This window comes from Triturus cristatus, chromosome 12 (genome assembly GCF_964204655.1).
Source record: "Triturus cristatus chromosome 12, aTriCri1.1, whole genome shotgun sequence".
Lineage (NCBI taxonomy): Eukaryota > Metazoa > Chordata > Amphibia > Caudata > Salamandridae > Triturus > Triturus cristatus.
The window spans coordinates 534138445-534153626 of NC_140595.1; the positions used below are offsets into that span (position 1 = coordinate 534138445).

Here is a 15182-nt window from a genome sequence, read left to right on the forward strand (position 1 = left end):
CCTTCCCCCCTCCACTTGCTCTCTCTCCTTGTTGCTCCTTTTCATTCCTGCGTTCTCCTCGGCACTGTTATCCTATCTGTCTCTTCCTACTCTCCTCTCTTTCCTGCCTTTCTTGCTCTTGATCTCGGTCGAAGTCAAATGATAATAAAGTCCTAACCCCACAAAAATGAGTGACGCTTCCCACCACCTGCAACTTCCAGCAAATTGTGGCATCTCAACAAAGGAGCCATGATAGAAGTAGTGTGTAGAGATAAACAAAAAGACCTACATTCTCATCGAATGCAAAATGTAGAACATGATTAAAGTAGAAAAAAACTTTAGCAAACTTGTTCAAAAGTTCTCTAGCTGGTTTTCATGAACAGCTCAATGTACTGCTGTGGAGTGGGGGGCACCGGTAAATGCAAGGGCTTGAGCAATCCTGGAGGATCATAGGTATGTCTCTGTTCAAAACGGTCAATATTCCATTTTAATATAGATTTTGAAAGTTTGCAGATAAACTTATTTTATTTTAGTACTAGAAAAATTGAACCAATGTTCTCTTGCATTGGCAAAACCTCACATCATTGTACTGAAGTTACGATGCACCTCAACGTTTTCAGTTTTAACTAGTATCTTTTAAGATGGGGTGGTAGGTGTGGGATAATTGGTGTTTACCGACAAGCCCCTTCAAGAGTAAAATTTTCTTTGGTCCTTTGTGTTGAAACCTTTGTGAAAAGCGGATTATTAGTTGAAGTGGATGGTAGTCTAGTTTTGTGCAGGAAGGAGCACCTTCCAGCACAAAAACAATCAATTGAGGTGATTTCTTCTTCCAATGCATGCTGTAGAATGCAGCACACATTGGAAGAGGAAAGAAACAAGGAGAAATGAAAACATTTGCACCTCGCAATGCCACCTCTAGGGTGGTGTAGCATTCTGACGCATTTCCTGATTTACGATTGCTCGTAAATCTGGAAATGCATCAGAGGACATGGGTGTAGCATGGGATCACCCACAGGAACACCGGGGCGATATTTACAAGCAACGGTAAAGCCACACAAGGTGGCTTTACGTGTGCTTGTAAATATCACTCAGCAGGTTAAGCCGCCTGTGCGACTCACTACGCGATGCAACAGTGGTGCAAGGGGCTTGTAAATCTGCCCCCATGGGGTTTACTGTAAACTATCACAGAGTGCCCCTCTCTACCTAAAAGAAATATGGCAGAGCCTTTATTCCCTTGTGCAGAGCTTCCTGGGCCCCTCACTGCTCAATATGCAACTCACTCAAACAAGCCCATCAGTAATCATACATTCATTCATCCCATTCTGAACTTGCATCCGCACGTAAATTCATACGCCACCTCACTCACCCTGCAGTCACTCCTCTTGCCCTACTCTCACACTGTTGCATCGCTCACCGCGCACTCACATGGGCACTCTTGTCACCCACACAGTGCAGAGGGTTAATGTGCCTGCTACATTGAACATGTACCATGCAGATCACAGAAATGAGTGTGAGTAAACTATGAGTAGCGCTATAAAAAATTAAATGTTTGTCAGAAAGGTGCTATAGAGAGATGAGGTGCATTGTTGGTGAGTGGCAGTGAAGGAATTCATGGAGAAGGAGGAAATGGGGGTGGGGCATCAAAAAACACTGTTGCACGGTGTGCGACCAGTGTTTGGACCAGCCCTGGCTGGGAGTGTTAGCACCCCCCTCCGAAGTTCTGGTCTAGTGACTCCCCTGCTTCTGCCTATTATTATTTACATTTGTAGTACGCTACTGTTACCAAAAGGTGTCCTGGGGGTAATAGCCATCTGCTGCTTGAAGCCAAATGAGAAATACACAGAAGGGGAAGGAGAACCAGCCAAATGGGGTAACCTACAGAGCATTGAGAAAGGTTTTTATATCTTCCTAAAGAATAATAGATTCTTGGTGGAGCGAAGCAAAGGAGGATGCACGTTTCATAATTGTGCGGCCTGCATCAAAACAGCGAGACAGACAACTCATGCCTTCTTGAATTAGGGAACAATTAGCAGAGTGGCACATGCAGAGAGGAGAATACGGGTCTGACCCGTATGCTTGGTGAGGAGAGATGAGAGGATGAGAGAGGACAGCAAGGGAGTGAGAGAATTTGATTGAAGAGGTCAGGGATGAGGAGAAATGCGAATTGCCGAAGAGAAGTGTGGACACGCAAGAAGTGAGTGTGAGCCGAAGGTGGGGGCTTCTGTTAGAACAAAGGGGAGATGTGAAAGATGAATGGGGTGACTGGAGAGGTGTAAGATACAAATAGACAAAAATTTGAATGGAGAGACGAGGTGAATGAGAAGTGCTGAGGGGCACGGGAGGTGACAGGGCCAGAGAGGCCATGAGATAAATGCGAGAGACTGTTCGAGATGAGGGCAGTGAAAAGACAGAATGGCAAGAGGTGATTAAAGTGAGAGGTTGAATGGGGAGAGTTCAGAAGATGTAAAAAGGGGTGAAACAAAATGGCCTGCAAAGTGAGAGAGGGGTCCGGGGTTAGGAGAGGAGAGAGGGATGGAAGGGAGGGGGTGAGAGGAAAGCTGCATGGGTAAACTGCTTAACTCTGCACAAAACCGCCAGGGTTTTAAGGGACCCCTGCTTCTCCCCGCCAGGGCCAGGTGAGCTTCTAATGTGGCAGCACGTAATCCTGGAGGGTGGAAGGCCCTTCACAAAGGTTGACTAGAAATGTTTCTGATGATAATTGCTGTATTTTGGTTATAAACGGGTACTGATTGGGTGAAATCTTTCCTTAGTGTTACTGTGTGTAAAAAATGTCAAAATAATGAAGCAATGCTATCCCAAAATACACGGCATCACATAACCTCATTTACATTTTCATCCCATGCAATTTAGTCAAACCTGTCGCGTAATTTGGTCCTCACCTGCCTCATAATTCCAGTAGCCCTGCCTACAGGTTTAGAATTTTTTGTCAGGAGGGGGTCCTTACGCCTCAAAATGTTGACAGGGGGGTCTCGGCATCAACAAGTTTGAAGACCTCTGGACTACACTCATAGGGCCTTAATACAAGTGCCTTGGAAGGCTAGTCAGAATGTATTCCATAAAATACAATCCAATACCCCTGGAGAATAACAGGTGGATTTTGGTGCTTACTGCACCAAAGTTTGTATGTCCCTGTAAATATGGGGGTATCCCCCCTCCCCCAAATAAATTCCTGGGCGGCTCTTCAGGACTTTATTGCACTTGGTTTATTACTAGGTGCTATAAGCCCTGCACAGCTTGGAATTCTGACTCCTGCTCAAACAGGAGTTTGTTCAGAGTTCGGAATTTCTTGCCGTATTTGTAACCAGGCCTTTAGAAGTATAGGCTGCATTACTGTACAGTTAAACCAAGAGACCATCACATGAGACAGAACGAAAAGAGCAATATTAAGAAAACATTTTTAACAGAAAGGTTATTCAAAATTGTTACACCCTCCACCTTTTTTATAGACACAAGCTGTAAAAAAAAAAATTTAAAGACCTGGCACAGACTGAAAAAGAAACCGATAAAGTTGGAGACCACTTAGGGCCTCTGTAACTACGTCAAGTAAGGAAATAGGAAGACTGGATTTGATCACAATTGTGTGTAAATCCGTCCTCTTCACTTTCATCATGTGGACCCTTACAATCTCTGGTGATCCAGCCCAGTGGTTAATGAGAGTAGCAATGAAATAGCAGCAGGCAAGGTACCTGAACGCAGAGCTTCAAAAAAGAGACATGTGGGAAAAGTGCTGCATTAGCTAAGAAAGCGCAGTTGATATGTTTTACGTCTGGCCTACAGACAGCACACACTCTTTCACCTGCCTCAAATAATCAAACAAAATCCATAAAGAACAGAAGCATATGTAGGGGATCAATCACAGGTTGTTTGTACATACCATATTACAGCATGGAGCAATCCGTCACCCCACTTTAGTGATTGGCTCTCTTGCACTGTGAGTCACGGCAATGTATGAGTGATCACTTGTGCATATTCTGCCTAAAAAGAACTCTTCAGTGCCTGGGGGTGTCTTTTCTTTGCCAAATACGTTTTTCTTTATTTTTGCCTTCCTTGAATGGTTAATTTAAGTACTCTGGTTACAGTCATTCAAAGCCACTAGTACATTTTTTTTTCTTTGTGCCAATAAGAATCTTATTTTCCTGCGAAGTGCTTTAAATTTAAAAAGCGTTTCCCTGCCCATATTAGTACTCTGCCTACAGGAAGCGCCCATTTTGGTTTATTAAAGTTATGAGCAATGCCTATATTACTTTTAATTTTTCAAATTTGTATTGCAAGCCTTATGTTTTTTTTTCCTTTTTATTTTTATGTCATATGCTAGCAATTCCTTTATTTTTTAATTAATCATCACACCAGCCTGACAATGCCAAACCTACCAGCTTTGACAATGCTAGTTTCCATTCTTGGCGAGTCTGTATTGATGTCTGAAACTGCACACATGCAATTTTAGCCCAAAATCTGGCTTATGAACATCTTTCATCCGAATGTCTGCAATAATTAGGGAAAACCCACACTGTGTCTTCTGGCCTTCAGCTGTCCAACAACACTGAGATAAATATGAAATGAAAACACCGCACACAGCTAGTATTTCACTTCTTTCGTGGAACTGCTCTCTGCCTTCAAGGTCATGTGTCCAGCCAAACCACAGAACTATGCAAGAATCGGCTGTCAAGACTGTCTGAAAATAAAAACTGAAATTGTTCTCAGATCTGCATTCTGTCTTTCAGTGATGCTGATAATCACATTGCTGGACCAAGACACCAATTTTCTACTAATCAAGAGAAAACCTAAGTCCAGCAAAAACTGCCCTTGTTGGGAAACTGAGCTCTAGAATGACTGATTTTCGACACATCTAACATGCCCACTAGCGACCAATTCACAAAGGTATTTGCGCACCTATTTAACCTTAAACTGTGCGAATAGCCTAATCTAAGAATGCAGATTCAAGTTTATGATTTCTAAAATGCGATTTTACACCCGTAAATGGATTTACTCACAAACCTGTAAAATGCCACCAGCGTGGGGTCATGTTCCGTCTGAATAAATCTATACACAGGACTGATTTATCAGATTTTCGGAGTGGGAACTTGCAAAATGTAGTTTACTCTCACAAGCTCGCAGGTTTGTGGTAGTTACAGACTTTTTGCTGGTAACTCTAAACCCTGAAGTTTATCGCGATTTGCGATTGAAAACAAACCACGCCCAGGACATGCTACAAGTTGACAAAGATGTTTTAAGCCCCAAGCACTGTGGCAAAAGATTGATACATTTATATTTGATAAATACTGATTTACACTTTTGTGCAATGAAGCCCTTTGCTTTGGGATTGTATTTCATATCTGAGTCGGTGGTGGACTGGTCAAAATTTAAAAGCTATCCCAAGGAACACACTGATCAAAAGTCCCACAACTCACTGTAGCACTTATAGTCACAAATTGGTGCAAAGAGACACAAAGTATTGATAAAGTATTTACTTTCCAGCAGATGTGTTTTTTTATTTGTTGGAAAGTACTCTTAAAAGTAATACAAATGGTGCTTTGTGTTACATTGCATCAAGGGGGCGTCCTATGGGTGGTACATGGGTGTTCCCAGGGCATTCCTACAAAAAAATGCATCCAAGGCACAAACATTAACAAGGAGAAATGTTTTCATTTCTTCTAAACTTTCATAAATTGAATAAGTGCTGCACTGAACACCACACATGTAATCTGTGAAAAGTTTTTAAATTAGTCTAAGGAAAGTATGTTGGACAGGAAGGTTACCCTTCCAGTGCAAAACCTATACTGGACATCACACACACACCTTTGCACTGTAGTGCAAAGGGATGTATGCCGAACCCCGCAGGCATTTAACCCGCATGCCTTTACCATGCAGTCAGTACCCTGCGGGCAATGTTACCATGCATTACTTGAGCAAACAACTTGCTTTAGGGACGCTGGACTTTGGAATAGTATAAATTACTATTCCAACTCCGGTCTGTGTAACAGTAGGTCTTAAAAATCCAACACCAGTCCAACAAGGCGCCCCCTACAGCAAGTTGTTGTAACAACTTGAGTGGTAAGGTATCGTAAGGTAACGCCACATGCAGGGTACCAACCTCGTTGCAAAGACTACATGGTAAATGATGTTTCCTGGTACAAAGGTAAGTGTATGGGGCTATGTGCCTGTTTGTGCACAAGCACTTGTGAAGAGAGCAGCAGCACCTTATCTGGTAGATGTGGCTCTACGATACTCTCTCCCCCTAGTGAAACACAGTGCAGCAGCTTGGCTGCACAACAGCATAAAGATACCTCTCCAGCCATAGATCAAGGCAAATATTTTGGTGTCGGAATTTACTTTTATTAACTCCGAATCAAATCAATTGATATGCTTTATCTTTGCTGCACTGCGCTGCACTAAAATATAATAATTCTCCCGATTCATGGGCCTATCAATCGTTGAGAAGGTTGCAAGTTTTATATTGGAAGGAAAAAAATCCACAACATTGTTTTGCAGAAAGAAATCTCAGCAAAAATTCACTTTTAGTGGAAGCGTCCCTTGCAAAAAAAATACTTTTTGAAGGAGAATTATCTTGCAAACAAAGATTTGTGAACATATTGCAACCTTCTCAAAGTGTGATGCTTGCAAACTTCGCAAAAGTTTGCATGCGAAATTTAAATTTCCCACACTCCTCTTCATAAATGTCCCCATTTAATCATGTATAAGAGGAGGATCAAGAATTGTTAAAACATTCTTAAAGTATTCAAGCAATTTCAAGAACTCCATATCCCTATGTAAAATACAATAAACACAGTTCCTTCATAAACACATTGAAAATGACCACTGATGTTCAAGAGAGGGAAAATTGTATAATGCCATGGAGTAAAGACGAATTTGAGCATTCCATCCCATCCCATATCAAGGATAATATTCTAACTTATGTACTGGAAATACGTATGGGAACGTATCCGTGGCTGAAGTATCTCATAGGCTCTGCCGTAATGTATGTGAACAATCTGTAAAGCAATGCTAGGAATATAGCTCCTGAAATTAGCCCTGGTTCATCAGAGCTCTGCTACTGTGCTGAACTGCTGCTGTGCTGTACTGAGCTCTGCTACTGTAATCATTAAGGACCCCATCGAGAGGCCCGCTAACAAGGTATGGAAAAAATGGTCATTATTACTGCACCGGTACCAGGCTACTCTGGGAAAGCGATTCTGCTTTTTTGAAGAATTTCAGCTCACTTGTCAGGCACACTCCCACCAATTTGTTGCCATTTGTTGTGTGTCTGGAAATACGAGGACCTTTGTAATCCCCTTTTGGATGCAATCTGGATTTTTCATCTGAAAACAAGTTCAATGACCCTCTTTCAATCGGGCCATAAGCATATCTCAACACTCAGTTCCTGTGTGCAAAAGATTGCAAGTGCTTTCTACTGGGAAGGTTTTTGTAGAACATGTTGACAACATGTCTGCTGGTGATTCTTTAACTCAAAACCAACTTCTTCTCCAACTTTACACTCACTTTGTGTGAGGAAGGGACATCTTTTTCTTTTGAATAATTTTTATGCCTGCATCCTCACAACCTAATTTCTTCTTGCTCTTTCCTAGTGGTCACTTTCTGCCATGATCTCTCTTTTTCAGTTTTTAGGTCTCGCCATCAGATCGCATGCGCTGTGCTATGAGTTGTGCTGTGTACTAATCCCTGGGTTTATAACCTGCCCATTTCGTAACCTTGGATGCTTAGCTCCTATAGGCTTCCCTTCATTTCTTGTGTTAGCTCCTTCCTGGAGCATAGGCCAAGTATGTGTTCTTCCTCAATTTTGTTCTTCTTCACCTTTTTGCAACTCACATTTTGTTTTTAAGTGTTTCGTTATTATTCCTGGAAGTACAATGTGAATAATTTCAAAAGATGCACTTTTATTTTGAAGAATGCTTTCAAAAGATGCACTGTTGTTTTACATTGGCTTTTCTTGCTTTCAAAAGATTGGCATTTATTTTACATAGGGGTTTCTTTACAATGAATCAATTCAGGATACTGTATGCATTTGCAGTTTTCAGATATTTTACGCTTCTTATTTATGTTACCTTCACCCCATCTGGCATCTCTATCTATGCTTTAGTTACTTACACCCATGACTGCACTACTCTGCCCCACTCTACTCAAAGCTTTTCCACTCTACACCACTGCACTCTATGCCACTCTACATTACTCCACTCACCTGTATGTCACTCCATGCCATGCCACTTCACTCTATGCCACTCCACTCCAGATACTCCACTCTATGCCACTCTGGTCTATTCCACTCTATGCCAATTTATTCAACTCCAATTCCATTCCACTGCACGCCACTCTACACCACTCTACTTCATCCCATTCTATGCCACTCCATGCCACTTCCCACCACTCTACTCTATGCCATACACTACTCCACTGTACTCTACACCAATCCACTCTATGCCATTCCACTCTACGCAACTCCATTCTACTCTATGCCACTCCATTATACTCTATGACACTCCACACTACTCTATGCCACTCTGCTTTATGCTATTCCATTCTACTCAATGCCACACTACTCAACACCATGCTACACCACTCTATACCACTTCACCCTACTTTACGTCACTCTACTCTACACCACTCCACAACATGCCACTCTATGCCACTCTGCTCTACACCACTCTACTCTTTGCAAATCTACTCTGTGCCACTCTGCACCACTCTGCCCTACCCCACTCCACTCTTTGCCACTCCACTCTACACCACAACACTCTATGCCACTCTACTCACCGCCACGCCACTCTGCTCCATTCCACTTTATGCCACTATTGTCCATTCTGACGTAAAGTTCCTAAGGTCCAACTTCATCTTATGTATTCCCAGACTCCATTTTAATTCATGGAGCCACCATCTTCCTTAACTTAGACAATGGAAGTTGCCATATTCCCTGATTTATGCAAAATCATTGTCTTGTCTGCCTTTAAACACAGATGTCACCAGACCATACCTTTCCAGGACGTCTGATATCGTCAAGTTCTTCGATTTAATGACATAGATACAACATCTAATGCGACATTCATCTGGGTCAAATGTCTACTCCTCAACATATCAAGGTTAAATAAGAACACATATATACCCAAAATAGTGTAGTCTGAGTTGACGTCCTTTTGCCTTATATGTTCATAAGGAAACGTCCGGGACACGGACCTTGATGCACATAATCTACATCAGACATTCCCAACCGTAAATCAGAAATTCCATAAGAACTGCCACTTGACTGCTTGTCAGGAGATGTTTTTTGCTCAGATTATTGCCCGTGATCATGCCAAAGACAGTCTCACCTGCTGCCAGCACATGTCACACTTCGTACATGATACATCTTGTCTGAAGACTAAAGCTGATAAAGCCAAGTCCCAGAGGAAGACCGATTGACTGCTACAGCAATGGGTGCTTGCCCTTCATGGGGAACACTGTCTTCACGCCTCTACTGATAAAGACAGCCTTTTGCTGTTAACAAGGTATGCAGTGCGTCTGTTCTCTCTAAAATACTCTAGACTGTAATTTGCTCTGCCTTCTTTGCTCTCTCAGTATAGCGCACAGAAGTAGGCTTTAGGATGTTAGGTCCTAGATGGCATTTTAACAATGCTGGAAAACTTCATTTTATTCTTGGAATTTATAACATGCATTGTTGCTGTTTTTATAATACTCTGTGTAGTTGTTTTAGATGTACTGAGAAACCAATTGTTCCTGTAGTAATAAATACTTTTAACTTAAAAGTGTTCATTCTTCTTATTACAGTGTGTGTGATACTGTGAAGAACAAAATAAGCATCAGTTGCTTTTTCCATGTTGCCCGAGCCCTTTATGGGATTGTTTGTAACCCAAAAGCAATACTTCTATGTTAATTACACATTGAATAGTGTCTTGCAGGGCTACAATAACTTGTCTTTCGAATTAATTGCTGGTGCATTAAACCAAGTTCGCCTATGTCACCCGTGGGTGGGAAAGCACACCTTGTAGAGTTACACCAAAGTTGTAACTTATGCATCATTTCCACTCCATGCCACCCCACGCCACTCTACACCACTCTGGTCTACATCACTCTAGTATACTCTACACCACTCTACTCTACATCACTCTTCTCTATGTCACTTCATTCTATGCCACTCCATGCCACTCTACTCTATGCCAATCTACTCTACTCTACCTCACGCCACTCTACTACACAGCGCTCTATGCCACTTCATCCCACACCATGCCACTCTACTCTGATGCTCTACACCACTCTACTCTATTCCACGCCTCTCCACGTCATTCTACGCCACTCTATGCACGCTACTCTATGCCCCTCCACTTTACTCCACTCCACTTTACAAGGAATGAGCACACCAATGGATCCTGTTTACTGGCTGGTATGCCCTTATGGAGATATGAGGTCAGCTGGAGGCAGTCTAACTTATGTTAGGTGATCTGCTTGACAAAAGATGGGTGGAAATGTCCTTGTCTTCTATTGAATACAGGCTCCAGAATGATCAACCTATTGCTTTGAGACAAATGCCGGTTGTAGAACCGTTTAGGGAAGGGCTCAAACTCTACCTTTCCCTGGATGTCTATACTGGAAACTTAATGGCAACTCAAATACATTGATACATCCGAGTTAAGGAACTATATAAATGCAACTCACAGGCTTGGCGCCCTGACATTCTTAACCCAGCAGCTAAATCCTAGTAGACTTCCTGCATTATAACTGCCCTTCAGTGCTGGCCATCTTGTCTCTCAGGAACTGGTTGCGCAATGCAACCTTCTTCTATATATATAAAGTAATACTAGGTCTGTTGCTGATTTTACTATCTATTAATGGGTCTGGCATGAGTATCCTCCAATTTAATTTTATTAACCTCATTATGTTCCCTGTTGTAAGTTGTAATAAAGCGTAGTCCAGTGATGTTTTTTTTCTGTTTTTAGCACCAAACAGGAGTTCTTTCCTACTCTTGGGGATAGCCTTACTTTTAGCACGATCAAGCACTTTTTTAGTGTAACCTGTTATAACTGTGTAGTTTATGGAGTGTTTGAATGTTTTTTATGTTCTGTATTCTTTATCACGTGTCGACATTCCAGTTCTAGACAGTTGGTTCCTGGCTGGACTGGGATTACCATGATTGGGTTGTGCCTATAAAAAAATATTATTGAAATATTTTGGAGACTCCGGAGGTTCACTCACAACAGATGTTTGCAACCATCAGCCAAGCCAGAAGACACCAACACTTAGTGAGTTGGTTCAAGAATCCATGTATGAAAACAGGGGCAGAAGTGGGCCAAAACAGCATGTAGCTGTAGACCTCCAAAGCTTCAGAAAGTGAGAAAAATCTGAGGAATGAGGTGTAAGTCACTCAACTTGTTTAGACTCTTAAGACAAATGATTGATTAATTGAAATGCACTGGCCCACCAAAAGCCGCTCACCACAACGTCCTTGACCACTGCATAGCCACCACCCTGAAGAAATCAGACACCGCTCACATTCTTCATTATGGAAAAACTCACTGGGTAATTGCACAAAATATCACGTTTGTTAAATCTTGATACCTAAATATTGTGTCAAGAATATTGTTAGTATGAAAATATTATATCACAGAATATTGTGGTCAGGAATATTGTTTTTTGTAGTACACGTACTGATTTAAATAATATAATTATATTGGGTGGGAAGTGAATTAAATTATAAATACTTAACATTCATTGTAAATGTATTTTAAATATAAATAGAAATCTTTATATTTTTATTAGTATTTTTTAGAAAAAGAATATTAATTGTCAATTATATTTAATTGAGTAATAAATATATGTATCTTTTTTATTTGTGGACATTTATGTACATTATTTCTTTTATTAATTTATTTTTTAATTGGCTTCAATAATAATGTTTTTCAATTTTTTATTTACTGTATTTGAAAGGCTTTTCGTTCAAGTGATATTTTAAGTTCAACTTTGTTGTATTTATTAAGTAAGTCTTTTTCCGGTGTTTACTGATTTTGGTAGGTAAGTAAATTTTATTTTTATTTTTTAATGTAATTTTATTTTACTATGTATTTCTTATAATTTTAGCAATATATAATATGTATTTTTCATTTATAATATGATTTTATTTAATTCTGATTTTAGATATTTACATGTTTTGTAAAAATGATTAGGAAGTGGTATGTTACTTGTAGTCCTCCCAAAGTCTAACATTTTCCCTTCTCCTGCTTAGACAGGAGTGGCAATAGTAAATCTAACCTCTCCGTAGTCCAACACTTTACCGACTGTTACATAGATTGGAGTGGGAATAGTAAATCTAACGCCTTTAGAGTCAACACTTGAACACTCACCAACAGATATTCTAACAAGGGAAGATTTGGAAACATTAATTACCCTGAAAAATTTTCAACAGCAATTGCAATTTGGCCCACACAATGAATATGGTGATATTGTCCTAGAACAAACTGGGATACAACAATGTAGTAGAAAAAAACATTTTAAACCTAAATTTTATCCCACAAACCCCCCACAATGCAGTAGACACTTTTATTGAGGTGGTAACCAAAGAATGGGTGAAGATCAGATATTAGTGGAAACCAGGAGGAAATAATAATATTATGAAAGAACAATGGCAAGCTCTTTTAACTAAAGAATGACAGAAATATAATCATTAAACTATCAGACAAAGGGAGCAACATGGTGCGGTTGACCAAGGATTATTATGAACATGAAGTATTACACCAAATGGCTGACCCTGATTGTTGTGAACCTATTCAGAAAAATGACTATGTTAACAGTGTTCAAGCATTTTATGAACTATTAAATAAATTGGAGGGATACGGGGGTGCTGGAGTATAACTAATATCAATTATTAAAATGTAAATACCTGCAAGGTCCTACTGTCTATCTTATCTCCAAGGTGCCTCAAACATGCCAGATGCTCCCGGGGCACCCCATAATTTCATCTAAATCTAGTTTGCTGGAGAATGCATCTATTTATGTTGATTACTAACTGTTTCCTTTTGTCAAAGGTTTGAGTTCTTATTAGAGATACTTAGGTCTGCCTACAAAAGATAGAATTTATAGTATGGAAGGAGGATTTCTTGCTGATGACCCTTGATGTCACAAGCTTTTATACCAGTATTGTACATACAGTAGTAGTAAGGGCAATTGAGTTCTTTCTTTGCAGCAGAGCACACAAGTATTTTGAACATATTCATATGTTTATATAACTCATTGAATATTGCCCCATTCAGAATATCTTTGTGTTAGGAGGGCAATATTACGGACAAAAAAAAGGACAGCCATGGATACCTGCTTCGCCCCCAGCTGTACGAATTTATTTGTAACCTGGTGGGAGAAGCAGGTGGCCTGGGAAGATGAGCACCAACTATGGGTAGACAAATTGGTTCTAAGGGTCCAATATATAGATGACCTCTTTATAATATAGAAAGGAACAAAAGAGTCAGCAGAAGAATACATATCCATGTTGAATCAAAACTCCCTGAATCTGCACTTTGCCGGTCACATTAGCCAAAGTGAGGTCAACTTTTTGGATCTGACAGTATATGTCAAAGACCATTTATTATTGACCTCACTATATAGAAAACCCACAGTAGGGAATTCCCTGTTACATGCCAAGAGTAGTCACCCATGCAGTCTTAACTGGTGTATCCCCTTTGGGGTAGGCAAAATTGTTCCACTGACTTCACTAAAGCTGAGGCTGACATGATGACCAGGTTCAAGGTCAAGGGTTTCCCATAGCAGTCCTTAGTATGGCAAGAAAGAAGTCCCAACAATGAACACATCAAGAACTCTTACTTGATAGGAGAAAGGTAGATGGGGTGACTCATCCAGGATGATTAGGGATTTCTCATCAAATGTATCACAGACTTTTAGTATTTTTAGGAAATATTGGCAGATACTATGAACAGAAAATATCGTAGAAGAGAGTATATCCAATCATCCACAAATAACGTACAGGACAAGCGCCTCTTTAAAGGACTATTTAGTTCATAGTCAATTCTCGATACATATTAACATACAACCAAATAAAGGTGTTTGGGGTTTTTACCCATGTATCAAATGTAAAGCCTGTCAATTCAGTAACAAGGTGAAGGATTTTGAAGTGTCAGTACAGATAAAACCAGTCAAGATTAAGTATTTACTTAACTATAATTCAGATTACATGGTTTATTGTCTGCTCTACCCCTGCAATAAAAAATACATAGGTAGCACAACCCACCCACTCAAAAAACACAATGTGAGCCATTACCAATAAAGATCCAACCTATCTAGTCACCGGCATTTTGAGATATTTCATGTGAGTAACAGAGACCAGCAGAAATAATTTTGCCTTGACTGAGTACCTCTAGGGGAAAGGGGAGGCGCCAGGGTCTTGACACTGGTTCAATTGGAATTCAGGTATATTATCAGCCTACAAACCAAAGGCCTGATTATGATGTCAGTCGGAGTTGCCTCTTACCGACCGACATCTCTGTGGTTTCGGAACGGACCAACCTCAGGTCGACGGTTCGAAACCACAATTACGATGTGACTGCAGATGGGGCAGTCTCAGGCTCCCATTTCCCTTTGGGAGCTTGTGCAGAAATCGGAAACTAGCCACAGCACAAGCTCCCATAGAGGAATGTGAGTTGCTGTAAATCCCTGCACCGTGTGGCAGGCACGTGAGGTGCAGGGATTAATAGGGGGGTACCATAGGTGCCCACCCAGCCCCCAACCGAAGGCGGCAGAGTGAGGAGGCCTGTAGGGGCCCCTAAAGTCGCTTTCCGACAGGTTTTCCATGCCGCAAAGCCCGAAACGGAAAGCCTGTCAGAAACAGACATCATAATCCTGACAGCTGAAACGCCATCTGTAAGGGATTGTGTGGCGGTTCCGACTGGCCGACTGGCTCCTTGAGCCTGTTGGGAAGCTGGTTGGATTCACCGTCTGGTTTCAAACCCAAACGCCGTCATTGTAATACGGCAGTTGAAGTTGAAACCTCTGATGTCAGTAGGCAAGCCTCAGACCTGAGGTCGGAGCATTTCTGACCGGCATAAAAATGAGGCCCCTAGATACCTGGAGGCCTAAACAGAGATGAGGAACTTTGCGTCTACATTGGTGACTGATACGTGCACCAGTCTCTGTGAATAATGGCAGCCCCTTAGCCCATACAGAGCTTGAGTGTTATA

At 41.0% G+C, this 15182-nt stretch overlaps 1 protein-coding gene across 1 annotated transcript in view; it reads left to right on the forward strand.

The window, feature by feature from the left end:
- The window catches only part of LOC146776211 (uncharacterized), a 90648-nt gene that overhangs the window by 13595 nt on the left and 61871 nt on the right, over positions 1 to 15182 (forward strand). The window contains exon 3 of the mRNA XM_085637106.1: positions 3640 to 3646. Within this exon, the coding sequence (XP_085493232.1) occupies positions 3640 to 3646 (7 nt within the window). The remainder of the gene's footprint in view (positions 1 to 3639; positions 3647 to 15182) is intronic.